Source organism: Protopterus annectens, chromosome 12.part0, assembly GCF_019279795.1.
Source record: "Protopterus annectens isolate FY-2018-M chromosome 12.part0, PAN1.0, whole genome shotgun sequence".
Classification (NCBI taxonomy): Eukaryota; Metazoa; Chordata; order Ceratodontiformes; family Protopteridae; genus Protopterus; species Protopterus annectens.
Genome location: NC_056746.1, coordinates 882,701,240 through 882,713,675, shown reverse-complemented (window position 1 = coordinate 882,713,675; position 12,436 = coordinate 882,701,240). Strand labels below are relative to the sequence as shown.

The window sequence follows — 12,436 nt, the reverse complement described above, 5'->3', positions numbered from 1 at the left end:
AGGTTTCCCCAAAAGAATAGTCCTCTGGAGGATAAGCTGAAGGTATAGATTCTTCAGCATCAGAATCCTCATAGAGGGGAAGAGAATATTCCTGATCGGAAGAGAAATCAGAAGAAATAGAAACCTAATCTGAAGATTCATAGTCCGTCTCTTGCATAGGCCTCTTATCAGGAGGGGGAAGGGAAACCCTGATCAAGGTAATCAAGTCTTCGGCCATTTTGAGCATCTGTTTTTTTGGGCATAGAGGCCTGTCCACATGGCTCAAGTTTGTTTCTTTGCTTTAGAAGGTGCTATAGTCTTTGCCTTTGAAGCTGAAGTCGGTTTAATGTAAAGATGTTTAGGTCTGAATACACCCTCAGAAGCCGGTGTCTGCTCAGCGGCTCCGGACCCGTCTGAGGGAATAGTATCAGAGGCTCCAATACCTTGAGTTTTCAGAGGCATGGCCAACTCCACGTGGGAGTCGGTAGAGGGCGTCAGGGGCTGGGAAAGTGCCTCACTGAGAACCGGCGACTGGCTTAGGAGAAGCTTCGTCATCGGTTTTGGACCTCGGTTGTTTATCTCTCTCCTTTTCTTTGCGTTTTTTGTGAACTCCGGTAGTCGAATGGCTATTTGACAACATTTCTGGATAATTAAACCAGCGTCCAAAATAGTTTAAAGCAAAATCATACCGACGCTTAATAGCGCGTTGGTTAAATCTAGCACAAAACCTACAACCAGAAACGTTGTGATCAGGGCCTAGGCAAGGAATACAGTAAGAATGAAGGTCCTTATGAGGTATTTGCTTTACACAAGAAATACAATTATTTTCTTTTTCAGTCTGGAGCAAGAAAAAAGTTCCCCCAATGGGGTACTTCACTTTATTGAAGACTTTGGATCTGAAATTCGAACACGAAAATCTCAGGAGTTGGCCGACCGGCACTTGCGAACTGCTTCGGGCACCGTGTGGCAAGAAAGACTGAAGGAAATGGCATCGGCTGCTTCTTTTACACCCCTGACGACAGGGAAGGGGCGACAGCAGCCGATGCTGGACCCAAGACATTGGAATTCAGGCTGACTGAGAGCAACCTGCCAGCAGGATTACCCAAATGTAATGACTGCAACAGTGAAACACGAAGAACATCTGCTATACAGAAAGAAATCAAACAAGGCTTTTTATGGTTTCAGAGTCAATTTGAACTTCAATCTGAAATATCAATGCAGCCCTACGAAGAAAAGATTGATCCGTATTCCTTTAGTCAAAGTTCAAGAAAGGAAAGGAAAAAAAAATATTAAAGGATGAAGAACTGCCTTTCTTCCTACCTCTGCAGATGCTTGTCTTTGACTTGTAATCCTCTTCTTAGATAATGGAAAAGGCTCTAGTGACCCCAGCTCATTAAGGCCTGAAGAGACACCACCACTGAACTGCCTGAAGAGACACCACCACTGAACTGCTGGAAGTCCCCACAGACATCTGAAGAACCTCAGTGTCTCCATTAGAATCTCCCACCCAATTAAGCTTCCTGTCTGATATCTCTGGGAAGGCAAATGTTACTGCTTCACACAGGCTAAACACCCTTAGATGTGCCAGATGAAAATATCTGAACTTCCAGACCTTCTCACAGCATTTCATAGTGGAACAAAAATCCAAACACTTCCTCTTTGCTTCCACAGAGTAGCCCTGTCACAGTATACCTGCTACTCCTTCACCTGAAGAATTTACCCCAGATGTCACAATGAAAGCACTCACTCCATTTAACAATAAGAAAAGCACACTGTAATGGGGCAAGGAATACATCCATTCAAACCCTGAGAAAAAGACCCTAAGAATGGTTCCAAGTACAATCCCTTCTTTCCCAATCCCATCAACTTAGAAATATCCATATCCATGCATCCCCAAACAGTCCTTCCCTTTTAACTTCTCTAGGATACGGGAAAAGTGTACTTTCTTCCACTTCACTCAGTCTTCCTGATCCACTTGCCTGTTCTGTCAATTCGACCCTTTATTTCACATCTACTATTTGCTTCATTAAATTAGCCAGGGAGAAAGTCCACTTTGTCAATATAATACGAATGTGTCAATGGCACATCCACCACTTCCATATACCTTTTCTTCATCACTTCATTGAACTGGCTCAGCGATCAATTTATCACTTGGAGTTCCAGTGTGCTGAGTTCCAATTACTTACTTGTGTATTGTTCCGTAACCACTGCCCAATCACTCTGAATACTCACCCACACCATCATGTTACTACAAGATGCTACTCCCTGTTGCCTTCAGCCACAAGACAGAACTTTCTTATTAGTGTTAATCTTTTCTACGGGGCACAAACAGTTTGATCCCAGGTTAAACCTATCCCGATTCCAACACGCCTTTTCTACTCTATTTTCTCTTTAATAAACCAAATTCATTCCACTTTATACAAAGCAGAAGAGAGCCAGCCAAGCACAATGTTAAGATGCCCCAATCTTAACTATAAACACTGGATGGCACTTGTTTTTATAAGAGACTGTTTACCCCAGCCTGCAACGTGTCAGGCAGGGTGGAACATTTGGAAGGGAATTCTGGTGGTGGGGGCTGCATATGAATGGAGCTCCGCAGCCAATGGATTTCTCTCTCTGACCCATCATTCCCATATGATCCATCAATGTTGCAGGTAGACATTCAGTCCCAGACTGCCTCCAGGCAGAAGCAATTAGGGAATGCTTCAAGATCACTGTTACCTATTCTGAAGTGAGTGACATCCTGCAAAACAAACAGTTCTTCTGAGTAGGTGACTACTTTAATATGCTTTGTTGTCAATCCTCTCCCATGTTTCCCTGTTGACCTTGCTGCCCCCTGCTCACTTGCCAAAACCACATGTTACTGGCTCATCTGTGTCTTACTACAAGACAAACTGTAGAAGCTGGAATTTCACTCCCATTGCCATAAGGCTTTTCAAAGCTCTTCCATGTCTTAGGAAGCTTACTGACAATCACCAAACAAGAGAGGAGCTCCAAATGGAGTACTCAAAAAGACCAACAAGGTGTACTCTACAATGTCAGCCAGCCAGAGCCAAACACATCAGCACAAAACCAGACATGTTCTTAAAATTTTGGCTGAACCCCCAGCTGCACTATAAATAAACTGGACCACTTTGATTCACAAGATTTTTGGCGGAAGTAACCTGGACTTCAATTTCTCTTTCTTGGCTCCACCCTGTAGCTCCTCCAGCACATGCAGTATTTCAACTGAGAATTCTCAGTGAAAGTACACAGAGTTTTAGATAGTACAACATCCATGTAATAAAGAGAAGGACACAAACATCCAGTTTCTAAACCTACTCATCATCCTGGACCAACTGTCCTGCAGGTGAAGAGAGATTCTCTGGGGAGCTGAAATCCTACTGAAACAGTGACCTTTTAATACGGCAAAGGTGGGGGTGCTCAGGTTAACTGGCAGACATGCCTAGAAGACTGCTGCACCCTCCCCTGCAAAATTGGGATGGAGTCTGTGGACAACCCCTTATTCCCCTGCAAGAAGTGAAGGAATTAATCATATTTAAGATGACCCAGGAAAGTTGCCCCCTCCTTGTCATCCAAACCTCTTACAGTAGAGGAGTCAAAGTACTTTGCCTTTTTTAAAAACCCTCTGGGTAGTGTCCAACGGCTCCTCTCCCTTCACCCAATTATCCCATTCATTACAGTAGAACAGGAGACAGGTACTTCCAAAAATACTTTGTTAGACAACAGACCAGTGACCCATTTGCTCCTACCAGGGGCCCTCAACATTTGTCCATTCTATAGCAAAAGTCAGACAAGCAGGGAGTGGACTACCTTATTAGCTCCTGAAGGTGGAATGCCTTCTCCTCATAGGAACACCTCTCTCCCCTCAGTCGCTCCTCTAAGCCAACAATCTTTACCTCACACATGGAAGCATACTGCGAATGCACTGCAGTAATGCAACCTCAGCCAGTTTGGAAATCCACTGGGTGAACACCTAGTGCTCCCAGTATCTATCACTCGCAGAGAAAACCTCAGCTGCCTCCCTCCCCCCAAGATAGGGCAGCTGGCAAGGGCTTCTCACTCCCATCCTTCCTAGTCAGTATCCATAAGCACCTCCTTGTTGAACTTGGGATGCTCGTGACATAGGGTTTTATCCCTCTACACCACTCAGCTGACTAACGTGTCTCGTTTTCTGAGAGGCCTTCAGACACCTTATGGGAGAGGGTTCTGAAGAATAAGATGATGAGGCTGGCCTCTTTTAGGTTTCACAATGCAGAGAGGGTAACAGCCACCTGTTGGGAGAGAGGAATGGTTTCATAATTTCAGCATATCTGAAGAAAACAGTTATTTTATGAACATCTGCTTCTGGTGCAGCAACACCAGCTGGATCATCCTCAACTATGCTGGCATTGGTTCTACTAAAGCTTTCAGAAAAACATGATTCAATGCCACCAGCTTCATCACACCTGGCCAAACACAGACTCTGGTCAATGTCAACAGAGGTGCTATTATAGGACACTGATATTAGGGAAGCTGCAAATACCAGTTCTGGGAACAGGCCACTGCGCAATGTGCTAATCATTGCATCTTGATCATGATGCAGCACCAGGTAAGTTAACAAAATGTATCACTTTTGGGTGCAGAAATGCCAGTGCAGGGGAGGACACCAGTATATCTGCCTTGGCAAGAGAAGGCTCAATATCAGAGCACTAGAACAGAGAACTCACAAGTAGAGAGAGTCATGCAAGAAAAATAAGTCTATCAACTTGGATTATGATAAACTTTCAAAGCACCTCATAGCTGAGGGATACAAGAAAACTTGTTCCTTGTGCCAGAGTCTTAGGTTCCCAAACTGGCTTTCTGAAAACAAAATTTGGGGTGAAGACGAGCTGTAGTGAAATGCTGATTCCTGGAGCCTCTACAATTCAGTAAGCTCTGGCTTCTCTTAAACCACTGGGATAGGAGGATGCATAAAAGCCTCCATAGGTTTGATAGCCAGTATTAAAAAGGATGGCATTTACGCAAGGACTGAATTTTTTTTACTATTTTAAATCTCTTGACTGGTTTGTTTTATGGTCCAGCATCACTGTATGACGACTGTTTTTTCCCCAATTACAGCATTCTTTAATAAGAACGGTCTTTAATATCTGAAGGTGCTGTTTGCGAATCACCCGTCTGAACATCAAACAAATGAAACTCAGTGGTACTGTGCTCCTCCACTAGACTAAGCATAAACTAGTGCACCACTTACCAAAAGCAATTGCCCTGCTGCAGGCATAATGCTCAAACAAATGTTTTGGTGTGATAATGGAGAGCAACATGCACAGACCTACATACTGAAAAGACAGTGGGTAGATGGGAAGAGGAGAGTGTTGTTAAAGACTTAAGCTCTAAAAATGGAAGAAAAATAAATAAGTAAAAATGACATGTAATCTTGCAGTCAGAAGTATTCAACACCAAAAATCTTGACAATGAGCACACTTAAAGTAAAAAAGCAACATGTAACTTTCCATCTCCAATCTCTTTTAGCAGTGAATAACTGGAAAACTACAAAAAGAGAAGCACTTAAAGTGGTGTCAAGCGGTCACAATACCTGTGCAACACATAGTCCTAGATGCTTTTGAAGCTGTATCACTTCTTTTACCAGACAAATGAAGCAAAAGGACGCATCATATGCAAAGACTCTTGACGAAGCATGAAAATGCACTTAGCCAAAGTAATCTGCTTGTGGATTAATATGTAGCTCTACTAAACTGTCTTTTCCTACTATTCACAAGTTCATAGGTTCACACCCAGTTACTACGCATGCAGTCCAGAAGATCACAAGGGAGCCTACTCCAATTTTCCAAATGACCCAGAGCTCAGCATTGCTAAGTGACTTGCACAGAGATGTACAGCAGTAAACAAGATACTGACGGAACTCAAACCCATGACTACTGGAAGCAGCTCACTAACAGATAATCCATACACTTAATAGTCTGTGTGAACTGCTACCCATACTGGGCTTGTCGGAGATACAAACCCCAGCCCAGTATATGCTGGTGCACATACTGGGCTTGTCTGGGACATCACCTCAGGACACAAACACCAGCCCAGTAAGATGCTACAAATACTAAGAATGTTTGAGATACAAACCCGAAACACAACCAGCCCACTAGGCTGTTACAAGTACTGGGCTTGTTTGGCTTATGAACCCAAAATGATAACCATACCAGAAGACCAAGTCATAATGGTTGTATATCATGGCTCAGGTATGGATTTTTGAATTTGCTTATTGTTTTTGACACCAACTACATCACAAAGTCAACAATCTTTTGCCCTAGACCTCGCCTGTTTAATACATATTTAAGTCTGCAGATGACAGGATTTGCATTAGTGTATTTCCTCACATTTATGACAGCACTAAAACCAGCAATTTCCATACCAGATCATAATGCAGCTTATTAAAGGGGTGAAAAAAAGAAACCTCTAAACCAACCCCCCCCCCCCCCAAAAAAAGGAAGTTGGCAAAGCACTAGTCCTTTCTTCATCTTTAGATACAGCTCCTCATGAACCAGGTCCAACAACTGAATTTGCATCTTATGTGCGGCAGTATGCAACAGTGATCATTATGACGGCTATTTATCAAAATGAAACAAACATCTTTCTATTCTCATAAGTACGCAAGCATGTCATCTTAAGAAGAGCATTTAAGAGGACTTGAGCTACTAGCCTGAATCTGAACAACCAAAGGAAACAAGTACCATACTCAAATATAAAGGTTCAGGAGTAAGCAAGTTGATGTAGAGTGAAATGAGGGATGTGAGGCATTCCTACCTTCTGCTTAAGATGACTCCACAAGTGGCTAAAGCATCCATGACAGTTGTATCAGTGGAAAGTAAACCTGCATGCTAGGATTAAGCAAACTACTACAAATATGTCTATTTTGATCTATCAATTCAAATGCTCAGAACATCCAATCTTTGGAAAATTCAACTAGTATCAAAAAATGCAGCACCAAAGTGCTGGCAGGTCAAGAAATTTATACAGTATTGCTTACCCTCATGATAGTGATGCTTGAATGTCCACTGTGGTCCTTCATTGTAACAAGTAAATCTCTGGAGGCAACGCCTAACAAGGTCCTCAAAATTAGGCCTCATTGAAGAACGCAATGAATTTGTATGAATCTTGATAAGTTTTCCTAGTAAAGGGTGCAAACAGTAAAAGAAATCAAAAAGTTGTTCAGTTATTCTCAGGATGTATTTATGGTGAAATGTTTACCAGCACTCTTACAGAAGACTAATGATTTGCATAGATTTGCATGAAAGCACACATGTGTAACATACACACTGCTGTGAAACATATGACAATGGAGGACACTTTTATGCTTGTTTTAACATCCGTTCCCTTCAAACCCTTCTCCAACCTTATCACCCCCACTAGGACCCTAAGATCAAGCAACAAAAATCAACTCACTGTTATCAAACCCAAAAATTCAGCAGGAGAAGCCATATTTTCATGTACCATATCTAAACTTTGGAACAATCTTCCACCCTTTATAACTACTCGACCGTCCATCAGCCTTTTCAAGACTGTGCTCAAGTTCCACTTATATACTATACTACCGACACTACTAACCACAGTCAGAAATAGCTAATTGTCTTTACATACTTTAACATCTTGTCTGACAACTTTGTTACTAATATTATAAACAAGAAACTATTTTAACTTGCAACATTTACTGTATATATTTGTCTTTTTGGCTTTTACCGGTTAGGGGTTGCTACAGCGGAACTCCGGTCCGCTAATAATTGATAGTAGATTTTTATGGTGCCGAGTTGTCAACCTTCGATGCCCAACCTTCAACGAAGGCAAGCCCATTCACGCATGTCTTTCGAACGCCACTCAACTGCGGGGAGGACATGCAGACTCCACACAGAAGGCACTCCAGGCAAGAATCAAACAGGAGAACTTCTTGCTGTAAGGCAGCAAAGCTACCGCTGCACCATACTGTTGATAATCAATATCTTATTGTATTAAAGCCAACAACCTGTAATGTTGTTTACTATTGCTGCAACTTTCTATCTCTATTTATCATGTACATGATGTGGAGCTTTTCTCCTCAGGCATCCGTTGAAAAATGATCTGCGTCCAGTCGGAATTTCCCGGTAAACAAATGTAAATAAAAAGTTTTCTAGAACAGCTTGGGATATCACAATTAACACTTTCAGTTACAGTACAAAAAATCTGGCAAGTTAAACTCAGCATGCAAACTAAAGCTCCCAAGGTGGTGTACAACTTAGACTTCATGATGAAAACTACACCAGTGTGAAGCAATGTGGGTACCAAAAATTGCAATTTTGCTAATATTTTTCCTCTATGGACTGTGATGACAGACTACTAGGCAGACAATGGGTAAAAAGGTCAACAGCAGTAAGACCACAGTGAATTCCAGCCAAGTAGGAATGGGTTCATTTTACACTTTCCTCCATTATAACAAATACCCTAAAGCAAACAATACTCAGTATGAAATACACATGTACCATAGGCAATTAAAATAAACTCAAATCAACAAACTAAATCTGCAGTTATATTATCCTATAAAATGTCAACCACAATAAAACCAGACTCTAAATGAAATGCATAAGACAAAGCCAAGCAGTTAACAGAAAATTATGAAGCAAAAAAGTTACGCTCACAGTATCCAGTAGCATAATAAAGCAAACTGTTAAATGCTTACAGCATGAAAGAATAGTTGGGTAAAATCTTACCATAACCATAGATGTCCTCTTCCATGTTGCAGTATTCTAGGTGTGGGATTTCCTGCCCTCAGGCGACTCGTACATCGGCTTCTATACAAAAACTTCAGCTTGGCTGATGTAGTGTGTTGTGGGACATCACACACAGGGCCATAAACCAGGAGCCTTAAATGTAAAGTCTGCACGCACAATCCTCAGACCTTGAAGGCCAGCAGGTAGAGAAAAAGGCCCAGCAGGAGGTATGCCAGTAGTTTACAGGTGTGTGACTTGGAGACCTACTGAAATGTAGGTAGTACAGGAAAGGTATAAGACCTGGGGGTAGTGGTGGGTGGGAAGGAATACTGCAACATGGAAGAGGACGACGTCTATGGTTATGGTAAGATTTTACACAACTATTCTATGTCCTTCTATTCCTATGTTGCTATATTCTAGGTCTGGGAGCGTTCAGCAGCTTAAGAGGATTATGGGTTGGTGGTAGATGCAGATGGTTCTACAAGACCCTGCAGGATTTCCCTGGCGAATCCTGTCCTAGCTCTGGAAACTTGGTCCAATTTGTAATGCTTAGTGAAGGTGTGGATGGTGTCCCAGGTGGCTGCTTCCAAAATGGATGCTGTGTCTAGGGCTTTCATGAAGGCCCTTGAGGTGGCCACAGCGCTAGTGGAATGGACCTTGATTCCCCTTTGGGCTCCTTCCCATGGTGAGAGTAGCAGAAGCAAATAGCTTTCCTGATCCAGCATGCAATGGTTTGCTTGGAGACTGCCTTGCCTGGGGCTCTGGGGTGGAAACAGACAAAAAGCTGGTTAGTCTTTCTGATGGTCTTGGTCTTGTCCAGTAAAATCTAAGTTATCTGTGCACATCCAGGGAGTGCAGTATCCTCTCCCCCTTCATTAGTGGGCAAGGGAAAAACAGGTGTGTAGATGAATGGATTGGTTAAGACAGATCATTGACCACTTTAGGCATAAAAGAGGGGCTGGTTCGCAAGGACACCCTGTCTTTGTGAAAGACGGTGTACGGGGGACAGGCCATTAAAGCCTGCAATTCTGACACTTCTAGCTGAAGTGATAGCCACCAGCAGGACAGTCTTCCATGTACACATCTGTAAGGAGGAAGACCCGGCAGGTCAAAAGGGATGTTGGGTTAATTTCTCTAAGATGTAGTTACGGTCCCAAGGAAGAGGGGATAGGTTTCCTAGGTAGTGTCATGTGCAAGACCCCTTTAAGGAAGAGCTTTACATTCAGCCTGGCCAGCAAAGGGGGTTCCAGACAGGCAGGCAGAAATGGCCAAGAGGTGTACTTTTACAGAAGAAAGGTCACTTTTTAAATTGACACAAGTAGTTTAGAACCAGGGGAACCTTGGCAGAGCTGGGGTCCCTCCCCTTTTGCAGACACCATTTTGCAAATCTTTCCCATTTAGCCAGGTAAGATTTTCTGGTGGTAGGTTTCTTTGCCTCCCTTAGGAATGAAAGCACATCCTCTGAGTAGTGGTGTATGAAAGGGATCAAAAGTTTATCACCCACAGAGTCAGAGAACACATCTGCACCTGTGGGTATAGGAGAGTTCCTTTGTCTTGTGACAGTAAGTCCACCTTGCAGGGTAACTCGAAGTGATTGCACTTGGCTAGTTTGTGAAGTAGGGGTAACCAGTGCTGCCTTGGCCAGTAGGGAGTCACTAACAAGATCTTTGGTTTGTCCACCTAAATTTTCAGGACGACTTTCTGAATCAGTGGGAATGGGGAGAAGGCATAAAGGAACTTCCCCTCCCAAGAGATGCTAAAAGCGTCCACTCTCCATGCTAGATGGGAGTGGGTTTTTGAGCAGGTGGTCTGCAGTTGCCTATTCTGGGGGAGGCAAACAGGTCTATTTGTGGAGCACCCCAACGGTGGACTATGTCTAAGAAGACAGTACAGTTGTGTACAATTACCATAAATGTAGATGTTCGAGTGTATTCACTGCTGATGTCATTACAGTTGGGTTATCTGCTTGCAGTTCGGCCTAATTAAAGTCTTGGGTCCTGCATTGGGTGCTGTCCCTTCTACTATGACGTCAGGTCGTCAGGGATATAAAACATGCAGCCGATGCCATTACATCAGTTTTTCTTGCCCCAGGTGTCAGGTGCCCTCCTAATGGGAAGCAATTAAAGATAAAAGTACAATGATATACCTCCAACAAAAAAGCAAATGCACCAAAAAGGCTTTTAAGCATAGTAAAGGAAAGTAGAGGTATCGCCAAAAGAAGTTAGGGGGCTGGAGGGAGGGTAACCAGGACTGCAACAGAGAATACACTCGAACATCTACATTTATGGTAAGTGTACACAACTGTACTACGTTCTTCGTGTTTCACTGTTGCAGTCATTACATTTGGGTAGATTCCCAAAGCTATGGTTGGGAAGAGGAATTTAGATAGCATTAAGACCAGCTATAAGACCCCACAAGACTGCAGTGGCAAAGCCAGTTCTGGATTTAGAGAAAACTGGCAAATGATAATGCTTGGTGAAAGTAGGTACAGAATTCCAGGTAGCAGTTTCTAGGATGTCCCTGGTAGGGATGCCTCTGAGAAAGGCTGTAGAGGTAGATGCAGCCCTGGTGGAATGAGGTCTGATCGCCTGGGGGATAGGTTTTCCATGGTGCTTATAGCAAAAATGAATGCAATGGCCTATCCATTCAGAAATGGTTTGCTTTGAAATAGCATTCCCCTCTGCCCCTGCAGCAAATGCCACCAGCAGTTGTTCAAATTTCCTTTGTCCCAGTAGAATCTAAGTTGTCTGTGAACATCTAAATAATGAAGCATCTGTTCCCCTTTGCTTTGTGGATTGGGAAAGGTGGCTGGAAAATGACTGGACTGATAAAGAGCCACACTGGATACCACTTTGGGCATGAAGGATGAATTTGTCCTGAGGGACACCCTGTCCGCACGAAAAGAGGATTAAAGGCTCCACTGCCACAAGGGCCTGTAATTCAGACACCCTTCTAGCTGAAGTGATTGCTAAAAGAAAAGCTGTTTTCCAAGAAAGAAATTTTAAGTCTGCAGTAGCAGCTGGCTCGAAAGGAGGTAGAGTGAGTTGCTCAAAAACAAAGTTAAAGTTTCAGGCTGGGGTTGGAGCTGTCCTGGGTGGGCTAAAACTTTTGGCCCCTCTGAGGAACTGCTTGAGCAGTGGATGAGAGAAGAGGGGAGGTACTGTGCTATAATGAGCTGAAATGGCTCCGGCATGGATTTTAATGGAGGAAAAAGACAGGCCCTTGTGAAGCATCTCAGTTAAGTATAGTAAAATCTGAGGGCGCTGCTGTGCTCATCCCTTGAGCATGGTTCTAGGCACAGAATCTTTTCCATTTTTCAGCATAAGATTTTCTAGTATTAGGCCTCCTTGCCTCTAAAATGATATCCATCACAGGTTTACTGAGGAATGGTAAAGGAGAGATTATGTAATTAGCCAGGCTACAAGGTTCAGTGCTAGAAGCTGAGGGGTGCAGAATCTGATTCTCCTGCTGAGATAACAGGGAAGGAGTCTGAGGCAGGTGCCATGGGGATAACCATGACACACTGCGCAGGAGGGGATACCAGTGTTAGCGCGGCCTGTCTGGAGCAATCAAAATCATCCCTGGTATGTCCCGTTTGATTTTTAGTACTACTTTGGAGAGCAGAGGCAGAGGGGGGAAGGCAGAGACTGATAGGTTTTTCCAGCTGAAGGACAGTGCATCCACTTACCAGGCTTGTTTGTGGGGAGTCCTTGTGCAAAATTTGT

At 43.3% G+C, this 12,436-nt stretch overlaps 1 protein-coding gene across 1 annotated transcript in view; it reads right to left on the bottom strand.

The window, feature by feature from the left end:
- The window catches only part of NCOA3 (nuclear receptor coactivator 3), a gene marked incomplete in the record, with an annotated part of 973,610 nt that overhangs the window by 519,180 nt on the left and 441,994 nt on the right, over positions 1-12,436 (bottom strand). Inside the window, 1 exon segment of the mRNA XM_044089911.1 lies at positions 7,001-7,141. Within this exon segment, the coding sequence (XP_043945846.1) occupies positions 7,001-7,141 (141 nt within the window).